Source organism: Haemorhous mexicanus, chromosome 10 (genome assembly GCF_027477595.1).
Source record: "Haemorhous mexicanus isolate bHaeMex1 chromosome 10, bHaeMex1.pri, whole genome shotgun sequence".
NCBI classification, from domain to species: Eukaryota; Metazoa; Chordata; class Aves; order Passeriformes; family Fringillidae; genus Haemorhous; species Haemorhous mexicanus.
In genome coordinates this window covers 11,819,758-11,833,475 of record NC_082350.1, presented here as the reverse complement: position 1 = coordinate 11,833,475, position 13,718 = coordinate 11,819,758, and the positions used below count along the sequence as shown (strand labels likewise).

The 13,718-nt window shown below is 41.4% G+C and overlaps 1 protein-coding gene across 2 annotated transcripts in view; it reads right to left on the bottom strand.

The window, feature by feature from the left end:
- The window catches only part of RASA2 (RAS p21 protein activator 2), a 45,524-nt gene extending 34,611 nt beyond the window's left edge, over window positions 1-10,913 (bottom strand). Inside the window, exons 1-2 of one of the 2 annotated variants that reach the window (XM_059855356.1) lie at window positions 10,782-10,913; window positions 4,595-4,700 (exon numbers count right to left, since the gene is read on the bottom strand). In XM_059855356.1, coding sequence (XP_059711339.1) covers window positions 4,595-4,700; window positions 10,782-10,842 — 167 coding nt within the window. In that variant the 5' untranslated portion in view covers window positions 10,843-10,913. Of the gene's footprint in view, window positions 1-4,594; window positions 4,701-10,781 lie in introns of those variants that run through there. The other variant, XM_059855358.1, reaches the window with a different exon arrangement.
- Between the last annotated feature and the right edge of the window lie 2,805 nt (window positions 10,914-13,718).

Sequence of the window (13,718 nt, the reverse complement as noted above, 5' to 3'; positions counted from 1 at the left end):
ATCAGAGCCAGCAGTCAGAAAATTGTATTTCAAGACTGAACAAAACCACAATGTTGTTTGTGTTCCTGCAAGTGATGAATTCCGAAAGTCAAGCAAATCCACAGAAAAACCCTGCTATTCTAGAACTGGGTTCTTAAAATAGTTTCAGTTACAATGTATTAATATCACCAGGGAAAGATGTTCATGTTCATGAAACTACTTTTCTGCAGAAAAGTATTGTGATATCAGTTATACCAAACCCTGAAACAAATGTTGGGGTTTCTTTTGTTTCCCAGCAAAGCATCATTATGACCCTATTGCTACAGTACTTTCTTAAACTAATAAAAACATGACAAATATGCTTATGTTTGGAACAAGCAGTTCATGTTATTACCTACCCAAAGGATACCAGGAAAACAGGCCACCATCCCTACTCTCTTCCCTCCAAAATAATCACAGAAAAAGACCACCCCATGCTTAAGGACAATGGCTTATTAAATAAATTAAAAAGAGCTGATAACTAACTTGAAAAGTGGGAAAGAACACAGATAAAAGAATCTAGTATTTCTAATGTCTAGAATAGATTTTTTAAAACAAGAACTTTAAGGGCAGGAACTCATTATAAGGAACTCCACAAGTAAAAATGTTCTTTTTGTTAAAACACAGACCTTTTACCACAGGCTTCAAAGCAGACAAATCAGTATAAGCCTTTGCACTACACTGAGAAATAATTTAAAAATTCTCAGTTGAAAAATTCAGCTGTGGTGTTTCAGCTCCCCTCTCTTTTTTATAATTTCAAAGCCAACAAACTCTTCTTTGATTACAAGGGCTGGGTTCTTTTTGTCAGCACCATGACTGAAGGTTTAAACTCATGAGCATTACCTTTAGCAGCAGCACAGCCCTAAACAGCCTCAACTTCCTTATTACCACCACTGCTCATTTTAATTGTATTGACACAATAAGTCAGACCAAAACCAAGGATGAAACAAAGGCTCATTTTAAACTTAAGTCAAGTCCACGGTCTGCTTCCCCTCACAGCTATACAAATAAAGTTGCAGTGGTACAAAGACACTACAGCAGAAAGAGTGAACAGTGGGGGAATGAGCTGGCACTGGTGTCAGGGGAAACTGCTCTAGCTCAGCTTCAGACAGATATCCTGAGGAAACAGCAGACTCCAGGGCACACCAACAAGTGCCAAGGGTTTAAGGACCTACTCTGGATGGACCTACAGTATGGATGGACCTATGGTAACCTATGCATCCAATTATAACTAGGCTGGGATGGAGACTATAAGCAGAGATTTCCAAAAATCTCTTTAGCACCTTTATCTTGCACCTAAGAGAGCAAACTTTGCAGATACACATATCCCCCAGCCCCCAAAGGATGAACAGCCATTAACTCTATTATTATTATTTTGACCTCAACACTACATTAAGTCTCAGATTCAGCAAGAAAGAACAAGCCAATAATACGAGCACAAAGAGAAGGTAAGACACTCTTTTACTCATGTTGATACATTTTTCATTATCTAAATTAACAAAGGTTATCAGTTGTTGACTCATAAGCAAAGTACCAGTCAGAGAGAGCAAAATTAAGGCAAAGAATACAATGTATTAGTAAAGAAATTCTTAGGTAAGTACAGAATAGGTTGGCGGGGTGCAACAGTTTACACCAATGAGGAATAATTAAAATGGAGAACTCACTCATCCTGTTCCTCAGGGATTCACTCAGTTCAGTACTTTCATTTGTGACTTTGATGCAAGAACTTTAAAGACTGTGATGGATACAAAATTAGAAGATAGAACTAATTCAAAGGACGACCAGACTGCCACACAGGAAGAACTGGATTACAGTTGTACAGAAGATTAAATTTCACTGGGTAACACACTCCTCTGCTCTTCCCTTCCTTGCTCCAGTAACCTGGCAGTTCTGTGAGGACACTGATCAGTGCCCCAGCCTGTCAGCTAATAAAAGCAATGGTTACATCAACTAGGAAATTAATTTCTGCTATAACCTTGCACTACCACAAAGTTCAGTTGGGAAAAAAGAAACTGAACTTAGTTTAAATTTAAAAAAAAAAAGGAAAGGATATAAAAAAAAAGGACACACACGTACCACAATACCCCTTCCTCATATTTGACCACAGACATCTGAAGAGGCTCATAGATATTCTTTCAACTTTCCAAGGGAAAAAAAACCCATCTTTCTTCAGAACCCACAGAAATCCCACATCATGTCAGGAAATATTTCTTAAGTCATTAGCCAAAATATCCCTCTTTCACTTCAGTATTATTTCAAGTTTTTTAACTTTGGAAAGTCATTTGGTTTACATCTGCACTCCAACAACTCTCCAAGTGCTGGTGAAAGGCCAAACCTATTTGCACATTTAAAAAATACACTTCTTAATAGTTTTCAATCACGGTAGTGAAAACTAATTTTAATTCTAGTGATAATTACTTACAGACATTTAATTAGTTGATACTCACAGGACTAAAATTTAGATTAAAAATTGTATAAATTTGCAACCCATAATACAGTGACAAAAACAGACTGTGAATTATGTAAGAAATATGTGAATATGTGTAAGAAATGTGAATTATGTAAGAAATATGTGAATATGTGTAAGAAAAAGCAAAATAATATGAAACAAAACAATGAAATTCTAAGTTGCATCTATGACTAAAATTATACTGTACTACACCTCACTGAAAAGCAATTTATAAAGTTTTCAGGTTAATAAGAGAGTGGAGCTTTCATCTCCTGTCCCAGTACCGCTAGGTTAGTACAGTTTCTAGTTTAACACAGCAATAAGAAACACGATGTTGTAATTAAGTTTCTGGAATGAGAGTCAACCTTCATAACTGCATACACAGTAGTAATCAAGCTTAAGCACCCAACTCTGGTTGCTGCTAATAGAGGATGAGTTATTTTATTACATTTCACTGGTTTGTTTGGAACCCTCCCCTAATTCAGAGGATGAAGGAGTCACCCATGAAGTCAGAGGAGACAGAAAGGAAAAGAGCAATTCTAAACACCAGGTTCTAATTTCTAATCCAATGCTGTCATCACCTGAAAAGTGATCTCTTTGAGGCAGGTTATTTGAGACTCCTCTCCCCCCAACTGTTTTGTTATAGTGAGATTTTTCTACTTCTTTTCCTCTCTAAAGTATTAACGACATTGCAATTAAATTTCAGTTAAAACTTCACTACTATCAAAATATTTTTGATGGATTTAAGGTGTTTTACTTTATAAAATAATTTATTATGCAACTAATACTTCTTTTATTAGGTGATCAAAGTACATAAATTTAAAAATTTTTAAATAGAACATAATAAAAATGTGTGTGAATGTATCAAATGTAACACATCTTGTTTCTAAGCATAGTCGTAACTTCTGTGATTTCCATTAACATCAAAATCAGAGAGCAAAGTCTTTCAGAGATGGCTTAGGTTGGGGTCTTTTGCTCATGAAACTATTGTCTATTTGAAGGGGAATTAAGCTTCTGCTTTGTCAATATAGTCTCTTCAACATTTTTCTCTGAAGGATTACTCCAATGATTTTGTTTTGGTAATCAATTGCAGCCTGTTAAATTCTGAAAATTTTATGGATCTAACTACAGCAGCTACAGATTACAAAAATAAGCAAAATATTTGTTCCTGACTGTACATATGTGATATTTACTTTTCATGCAGAAGCATAAGGAGGCTCTGAAATGATGTCCTGAAAAAATTAAATTCCCTAGTTAAGTTTGTCATCTGAGCTGCTCCTCACCTGTAAACATCTGGAGAGAGAGCTCAAAGAATGAACACTAACAACAAAATCACTGGAAAAAGGAATTAAGAAAGCTTTCAAGAGTTTGAACAGACTGTCTGGGTTTTAAAAGGAAGGCTTAATGTCACCTCCACATAACCAAAACTGTCACTCAGATATTCTGAACAATGAAGCTGCAGTGATGCTTTTTTGAATCCTCTGTGAACTTCAGAGTTGTGACACATGAAAGACCTTACACTACTGCAGCTGCATCATCCTGACTTTTTGTTTGATTCTTTTTAAGGCTCTAAATCAGTAGCAGAATCTACAGCAAATGGTGCCCAGGGAAGCAAAGCAAGGTATTCTGTGTGGATCCTGTTACAGTTGCCAGAACAAGAATTACAGGAGAGAACAAGGCCTGTTCAGGGGACACCCCACAGCACAGAAAACTCTCATACAGGCAAAGTTCCGGTTCCCTCAATCTAGAAACAGGTTTTACCAGATTCAGATTAAGAGCAGAATTCCACCAATACACTTCAACTGCTTGTCAGAAGAAGGAAATTACATGGGGAGCAAGTACCAAGTAGATTTCTTTCCCTAGAAAACAACCTAGTAAGAAAAAAGAATGTTACGCTGCCCACTGGAACAGAATAGAGTAATTGTGAAATACATTCTAGCATATTTCATTTAAAAGCTCACAAGACTCAATTTTGACTTCTTGCAACACTCTCATGATTTACACATTGCCGTAACATCTGAGTAGCTGCCACAAGTCAGTTCTCATTTTAAAGTAGTACAAGCAAAAGCCATACACACTGGTATTGGGCAGTCTTGCTTATCATTTCCATTTAAAAACTGAGCTTACCTTAAAGATTTTTCAACTACCTGTGTACGAAAAACTTCTTCTTGGTCCAAGTTTATGGTACAGAAAAAGTCTCTCATTTTGTTGGGTACTAAGTGTTTGGCATCATCTGTAAATAAAAAAAATTACTGTAAATCTTGCAGGGGAAAAACTTCCAAAATATTAGGTACAAGAATGCCAGAGTTTTAGTGTGTTCAAAAAATTAACTTTTCCATTCAGCATGCATTTTGATATTCATTTTCCATTCATAAGCTTCAAGAGGACAGAAGTTGCTACATCCAGCTTCCCATGGAATGAGAGTCGACAGGAAGAGACACTCTGACTCATGAACACCACTTCTTGCAGCACCTGCACTTTCCCTTGAAAGGTCTCATCTCTGGCTTGACCCTGCACAACTTGTTAAATCCGAGACACTCACAGCCTGAGGTCATATGGCATTAGGTCATAACACCAAGGCATGATCTGCCTGAGCTATTGTTCACTTGGTATTTTCTCTGCAAATACTATGGCTAAAGGAAGCTGATTAATAAGAACTTGCCCATCAAATCCTTATTTCATTTTCCGTGATGAACAGCAGACTGTGAGCTGGCTGAGCCTTTGAAAATATATTCCTCATGAGTACTGTTCATTTTTTCCTAACTAGTAAAAGGGGGAAATAATCACCTCCTAATTCAATGTAACATGGAAAAGAATAAAAGGAAGTTTCTAATAAGAAGGAAAGATTGGCAGCACAAGAATACAAAGATTTGCTGGGTATTGAATCTAGGTCACTGCAATTACATGCTGGACATAAGGCAGATCTGTTAGGAAATGGTTCCCTCTAAACAACCACAGCTAAAACCAGTTGAAGCTGCTCTACCAAAATCCAAATGCTACAGATATCTATGATCATTTATAGCAACACCATTCTCTAGATTTAACAGAAACTTTCTGCTCAGATGTCTCCTCCCCCTTTGAATGTCTAAAGACAACAAACAGACCCTTTCCACCTTTTATTTTGCTAAAAGAAACTACAAGCTTTTCTCGTACTCGCTCCCATGAGAGGCTCCTAAACAGAGCAAGTGATCTGCCCCTTTTCCACTTGGTTGTCCAAACCACAGGCAATCAGAATTGCATTAAGGTCTTAGCCAGGACCTCTCACATCCTTGCCTGCTGCTGGAAATACCTCTCTTAATGTTTAGATAAAGTTGATTCCAAATGTCATCATCTATTTATATAGGATATTAAAATAGGATGGAAAGTACCTCTAAGTATTGAGTTTTAATTACTTTTATGTCTGAGTAGCATAAGACCTTTCAGAAAGCACAGTTCAAAACTAGATTTGAAATGTCATACGTATTTATTTTTTAAAAATGCAGACATGAAGCACAGTGAGTAAGCTTTATTCTCTATGCTGGTAAGATGTGAAATCAAAGTTCTGCTTTCTCTCTCCTGCACACTCTTTGTGTTAGATGGTTGATTTAGGTTAACCTATTACAGTCTTGGAAGTGAAGTAAGTAATGCCCAGCACTGGAAGGGCTGCCCCGACTGTCTCTGAGCAGAGAATGCGACAGTTTAACAGGAACACAGACTGAACTTCAATCATGACATTTTCCAGGTCAGGCATATGTACACTGATGGAAAGCAGGAAGAGACACTTAAGGAACTTCCACAGTTGAAACCTGTGCTCTCAGAAGCATCAACAAGCTTTTCATCAGCTTGGGTGCGGGAGAGGAGGAAGTACACACATCATTTTTAAACACCACACTTCATGATGACAGATTGAGAGACGTGAACAAAACCTGGTTTTAATGACTTTAGACTCCAAAAAAGGACTAAACTCCAAGTTACCTTTAAGTGAGATATTGCAGGATAACCAAGGAAAGCATCAGATTACCACTGCCTTAACTTTTTTTAAGGAAGAGCTAATTTAATAAAACATATGACACATAAAAATAAATTCATCAATCTGGATGTAACCCCTGGAGAGCTCCTGATACCTGAAGTTTGCAATAATAAACATCAACTGGATGTGTCAGCTGTTCCTGAGAACAGCTTTATTTTTTAGTTAACACTTGACATGGTCCAATTTTCCCATAAAATATTTAAAATACAACATTATTTAATCATCACTGTAAAGGCACAGTACCGTAGACTTTGAAAGGAAATTACAGTTATTACAGTTTCATATTTTCTTAAAAGGAGTAGAAATTAAATATTTATTAATAATTCAATATTTGTCTGTATACTATAGTGCAGTTTTTCAGTTTTAAAAGAAACTTTCCACCTAGAGGAATACACAAATGCAAGTTTTGACTTCATCTGGTTAGAGCATGGTGCAAATAACACCAAGGCTGCAGGTTCAATCCCCATATGAGCCATTCATTTCAGAGCTGAAATTGATGATTTGTAGGTAGGGTACCTTTCAACTCAGAATATTCTGTGATCTGATTTTCTCATCAGTTAAAAACCTTTATTTTGTAGCCCAAGTGTTTGGCTTTAAAGAACAGACAAACTTTCGGGAGGAAGAGGATCCTCAATCCTGAGTTAAAAATAACCTCATAGCACTTGTCAGGTAAAATACAGAGCAAGAGATTTCACATAGTTCCTAACACCTCTTAGTATCTGTGACTGTGGGAGACATTTCACCCATATAGTGACCCAACTCTTCCAAGAAACTTGTTTCCTTTAAAAAAAGAAAAAGCTAAAGTCTTCGATTACACTACATCTTCCTTTTTCTGAGAAACCGAAGGCTATAATGGTTGCATAAAAATCAAGTATTAACAACATCAGATAACTGCTTGAATGTTTACATTTTCAGTACGTATATTTACATATATGTAATATCTATATTACATATAAGTACTATATTGTAATATATGCATATGTAACATCCTCTGTCAAGTAAAAGTGTGCAATTAGTGTCCATCTTCTAAATTTCTTTGTTCTGGGTCCCTGCCAGAGGACATTAATGCACACAAACTCTGAAGTATTTGCTTCACAAGACTAAACATATTATATAGCAACAATAAATTCCACTCTAGGAGTGCAGCATAATCCAAGATAACCACACACTGTTAAAAACACGGAGCAAGTCTGAAAAAGAATGCATTCTGAATTTTGTCAAATGAGCTCTAGGAGACAACAGGGACATTTTTCCAAGTGCTTCACTAATGCAGGTTTCAGTAAACACTCCAAAAATCAAGGCAACTAAAATCACTTAATGTATTTCCGTATGGCATAAAATGAAAACAGAAGCCACAGCCTGAAACACTACACTACAAGATATGCCTAAAGCTACTTGACACCACATACCTTTGTATAAAGCATTTTTGTCATCACCATGGCACATAAAATAGAGCCATCAATAGAAAAGCATTGCCAAAAGGTAAAGACAGTCATTACTGGATTTCTGGTGAAAACCTGCTTAAGAGCAATACTACACTTTCCAAAAATATTACAGGGTCTCAAACAGGCAAGACCAGTTCACCTCACTTGAAAACTGGAGGCAGAAGGCTGGTTGCAAACACTGACAGCCCACAAAAACAGGGTACCAGGGGCTGCAAACATGTCCTTACTGAGGTTCTTCACTGCTAGGTATGCAATGACTGCTTAAACCACCTTTAGGAACATGTCTCAATTCTAAATCTGGTGTAATGATTTGTATAACACGGCTAAATTTAGATTTTGCCACCAATTTGTGTGTTGCAAAACACAGTATAAATAACAACTTTCTGCAGATGGTGTTTTCTATACATGCAGAATTACACAGAACTGACATTACCTCATTAAAACCAACATGCTCTCTCATGCAACACACATAAAATTAGCAAGTGTCAAATTTTAATTGCCAGCAAAGCTTGGGCACCAAAAATGTTTCTCCTTGTAAGAAACATGCTATAAGGAATTCCTTCAGACTATGAACACCAGCTTTCCAAAGTGAGGTCTGCTATTGTTAATCCCTCCAGATCAAGGAGGATTACATTATTACATTTGTTTATTATTCTTCATTCAGAGGGTTTTCCCCTACAAAACACAGTATTAAAATGCTAGTAAGAAGTGAAAATAACACAGTATTTGTGATGTGAAAAAGCCAAAAGAGCATCCAAGCTTCCACAGCATATTTAACTCATGGAGTTTTTAAACAGTTTTTGTTTTCTTAGAAGAAGTAAGTAGGTTTACAAAGTGATTTTCACACTGTTTCAAGAACATGTCTTTTATTGCAGCAGTTACTTCCACTCATTTTTCAAACGGGTTCTTACAGGTCCATCTTTAGCAATGAACTTTTCATATATTCTCCAGGAAGAAGGGCACAGTCCTCCGTTTACCAACACTTTTGTCAGTTAACTGAACATTTAAAGTTATGGCCACAGGCTCAATCCATAACACACAAATGGGACAATAAAACTGGTTTCAACATAACTCTCAAGATATTTTGCCTTTTCTTTAATGTCTAGCGGAAAACTTTCATCAATATCCCAAAATGTAAAACTCACTGAATGTTGTGCAGTCCAGTGTTGACAAAACCTTACAATAAAAGATAGGAAGCAGAATAGTAAATAAAATAAGCCAGCTTTAATAATCTTCAGCAACAACCAACTTCTTATGTACTCCTAGGAATCAGGTCATAGTCCTTCTTCCCAGGGAGTACTATGACCTGCTTCCTAGGGAATACATAAAACCTTGGTTGCTAGAGATTACTGAAGACAGATTAAGAAAGGTGGGGCTGCTCAGCCTGGAGAAGGTTGCATGAAGACCTCACAGCAACCTTCCAATATCTCATGGGGGAAGCCAGTGAGGGACTCTTCATCAGGAACTGCAGTGACAGAATGAGGAGTAATGGGAACAAACGGAAAGAGTGGGCATTTAGGTTATACATATGGAAGAAATTCTTTACAATGAGGGTAGTGAAGCAGTAGCACAGGTTGCCCAGACAAGCTGTGGATGCCTCATCCCTGGAAGTAGTCAAGGCCAGGCTGGGACCATATTTAAGGTCCTTTCCAAACAAAATCATTTAATAACGCTATGATTCTATGAATTCATGCTTTAACCCCAAAAGGAATAGTATGCTTTTTCAAAGGCTAGCTGGCCTATATTATTTCTGTGCTAATTGCTAACAGCAGCAGATCTCAGTGTGTGTTCCGCCTTGCCTACCTAACCACTTTTGCTCACACCTCAGAGTGAGAGCACCTCCAGCTCCACTCCAGGCCATCTCCTGTTTTCATGACCCAGTCTTCTATTTACTGAAGACACAGTAAATACATCTAGGCTGCATGACGATATTTAAGTAAACACGACTCCACTCCTCCACCAAACCTAATCCTTCAACATGTTTTCACAACCGGTTCTCAACCCCAGCGTCATGCCCGAGACAACTTGTTTCGCTTCATTCTCAAAAAAGTCGATCGGCTGCGTGAGAAAGGAAACAAGCGGGCCGCGTCCGAGCGGTATGAATGTACCGCGATACCCCTCAGGAAGCCGCCGCACATCCTGTTTCTCCCACTCGCTTTGAAGTGCTCCCCAGCCGCACCGCACTATCTGTGCGCCTCCTCCCAGCCCATCCGACGGCTTCCCACGTTACCGAGGCTATCGGTATTGGCAGTCAGCACTTCCCAGCCACCAAAATAAGGCCACCGGCCTCTCTCTCCGCCTCCACCCGCTCGCACACACGCTGCACAGAGGCACGGGAGGGCTGGTGACCGCTTCCAGAACAGCCCTTCACCACCAACTTCCTGCACATCGCTAATTTCGCAATTTCAGCCTGACAAACAGACTCTGATGCCCGAGGTCCGAGCGGGAGGGGGCATTTCTGTTCGCCCGCTGACTCCAGGGATCCCTCGGAGCCACGGATGCTTCCATGGCACTCCGGGCCTCCCCCGGCCCCGCCGCGTCCATGTATCCATCCGTCCATCCATCCGCTCACCCCACATCCCGCCCCTGGGCGCGCAGACCCCGGCCCAGCCCGCACGTGCCGTCGCTGCCGCCACAAAGCCGCTCCGCGGGGCCGCCGCAGCGCGGCCCGACCAGGACCCGGCCCGCGGCCCCTCCGCGCCCTCCCGCTCCCGCCCCCGCCCCGCCGCCTCCAGGGCCGCCGCGCCAGTACCCGCCCGTCACGCCGCCGGGAGGGAGCGGCAGCAGCGGGGCCGGGTCGGGAGCGACACCTGAGCGCAGCGGCCTCGGGCGCTCGCCACCACCGCAGCGCCGCACTTACAGATCTTTCCCCGCAGGTTCTGCAGCACCCGCATCTCGTCGCCGCCGTCTCCCGCCGCCATCGCGCCAGCGCCGCCACCGCCGCCTGCGCAGTGCAGCGCCGCGGGGGAAGCGAAGGAGGGAGGGAGGGAAGGAGGGAGGGAGAGAGCGGCCCGGCCCAGCCGCCCGCCCCGCCCCCGCCGCCCGCGGGCACCACCGGCCGGGGCGGGGGGGGGGGCGCGGCGCCTGCGCTGGGGCGGCTTTTCCCGCTGCGCTGTGAGGGGGCTCCGCCCGGCGTCCGCCACCCCGCGCTCCCGCCCGTCTGGGGCTGCGCTGCGCTGGGCGCCGGGGAGCTCGGCCGGTTCCGGAGCTGGCCCTGACCGCGCTTTCCCCTGCTCTATAGTCAGGAAGACAGGACATAGCCTTAAGCTGCACCAGGGGAGGTTTATGTTAAGTTTATGTTATGTTATTAGGATGAAATTCTTCACAGAAAGGGTGATAAGACAGTAGAACGGGCTGCCAAGGGAGGTGATGGAGTCACCGTCCCTGGAGGCATTTAAAAAAAGTCTGGATGTGGCATTCAGGGTGAGGGTCTGGTTGACGAGGTGGTGTTGGGTCATAGGTTGGAGTCGATGATCTCAGAGGTCTTTTCCAACCTAATCGGTCTGTGGTCTGTGCCTCCCACCACAGAAGGTTCTCTATGCCGAAGATTGGTCACATCAAATGGAGTGGCAGGTCCGGCCATTTTGGCCTGTGGTGTGCCAAGTGCTTGTCCCTATGCAAAGCACGGCACGGGCTCCATTGGATCTCCTCTACTGTCACTAGTTCACGTTCAGCTGTCAGCCGTGTGAGGAATGCCATGAAACAAGTAGGAAATGGCTCAGCTGCCAGCACTGCCCCAGGAGCAGATGTCACTGCCTGCGGAATGCCACAGGCAACGCTTCCCTCAGGAGTCACACAGTGCCCAGAGGTGTTTGCAGGCTGCGGCAGCTCACCGTCATCAAGATCTAAAGGGCCTTTGCATCATGTTTTCTACCATGGATTCTTGAAGACACCAATCCTAAAGTGAAAATCTGGGATGTGGCTCACACCCGGACTTCACCCCTGTCCTGCATTGGTGCTGGGTGTGTCTACCTTGGGCCCTCACAATCCACCCAGCCATTGGCTGCAGGTGACATGTCCGCTTCGGTGTCACTCTGGGTCAAACTGAGGGTACATCTGTTCCCAGATCCTGTAGACACAGAGTCTGGTCCTAAAACACAGGTAGTTCATCTGGCTAAAGCAGTTTCAGGAAGCAGTACAGGACATGGGTTCTTCACTCTACACAGAAAGGCCTTCTTCAGTCTGTCCTGCTGTTAAAGGCCAGCATCTGTCATTGTCTCTAACTGAAGTCCCCTGCTGTGGTGCTCTGGCCATTTTTTATTTTTCCTCACAAATCTTGCTGTTATCACTATGATATGGTATGGAGCCATATAATCTGTCATCATTTCTTGATGGCTTTTCCTGCATCCAACTTCTCCCCCACTGCTTCTTCAGCAGTGGTGACATTCCTTCCTCATCCCCAGACTCAACATTGTAGCTGGGGAAGGACAGATGTGTGTTTCAAGGCAAGCAGGGTAGTGGTGGTGAATAAACTGCGTCATCACACTAGTAACAGGTGGATTTGTGTGAATGCAAAACATAAACCTGACAAAGACATGAGTTTGCATAAGCTGAATTTTAACCTGTTGGAAATGAGAGGTTCCTCTACAGTAGAAATTGAGGATTTGATTATCTACAGTTGGCTGTCTAGGCTGGCTCCCCTGTCTGGTTGGTGGCTGGTGAACTGAGGCTCACCTGGGCTGAGTCAGAGCTTTGATCTAGAAAAGCAGCAGGGCAGCACCCTGTGAATGGAGATGTGTGCTTGAACTGTGCCTTGCCACACTTTGGGAGGCAGAGTGACTCTACTGCCTCCATATTCTCTCAAATGTTATGACTACAGTTGGGGTTTACTGTTTTAACTTAGCATCAGCTTCCTTTAGAGCACTGACCTGCATTATCAATTCAAGTTTTGCCACTGTCTGATTCCTGACACAGTTTTATTTTAAAAAAAGCTTTGCTTTAGTCTAACATAATATTCAGAATACTGTTTCAATTGCATAATATTAATTTTTGACCTCCTTTAAAGTTACATTTTAGGAGTATCTGTATGACAGGTCTGTGTAGCTAAGGACATGGTTAAAACAAACACTGCTGTGCTGAGTTGCAAACTTAGGGAAAATATTTCTTCATTTAACAATGGGGATGTACCATGGGGGATCTTTGCTTCTTGTAAGGGAACCTCACAGCCAAGGTGCTGAACTGTCAGCGATAGCTGCAGTGTTAAGAAAGTATAGAATGAATAATAGTAATGACAATGCACAATGGCTTACTTCAAAATGCTTCTGCCTGTCATTTAGCTATCATGCAATCTCATTCCTCAGAAGACAGCAATATCGGTTACATTTGATCTAACTTTGGGTGTATCATAAACGAGGAACATTTTGTTTATATGAACAAACTTCATGATGATCCACTTGTCTTTTTAGTTAGCTTTTCAAATAGAGAGAGAGAAAAAAAGAAGTTATTACAATTAGCAAACTTCTAACTTTTTTTTAGTTATATATCTCTCCTGACAACCATCTCAAAATGACCTGTATAATTTAGCTTAAGTTTGTTTTTTAATGCAGGTTACAGACGAGTGACACCTAGCTGAAGGGGGAAGTACTCTGAATATGCATGGTCTTCTATTTTGTATGTATCTTCATATTTTCATATGCAATTAGATATTTGCATTTTGAACTATATTTCTTGACAGAAGCCCAAAAAAGTAGAGTGTGTAAAATACACAATCTATCCTACAAGGTTACTAGCAGAATTGAAAAGAATTTTCCAAGTTTCAGGTCCTCATGAACAAGTTTAAGATACTGCAAAGTATTAA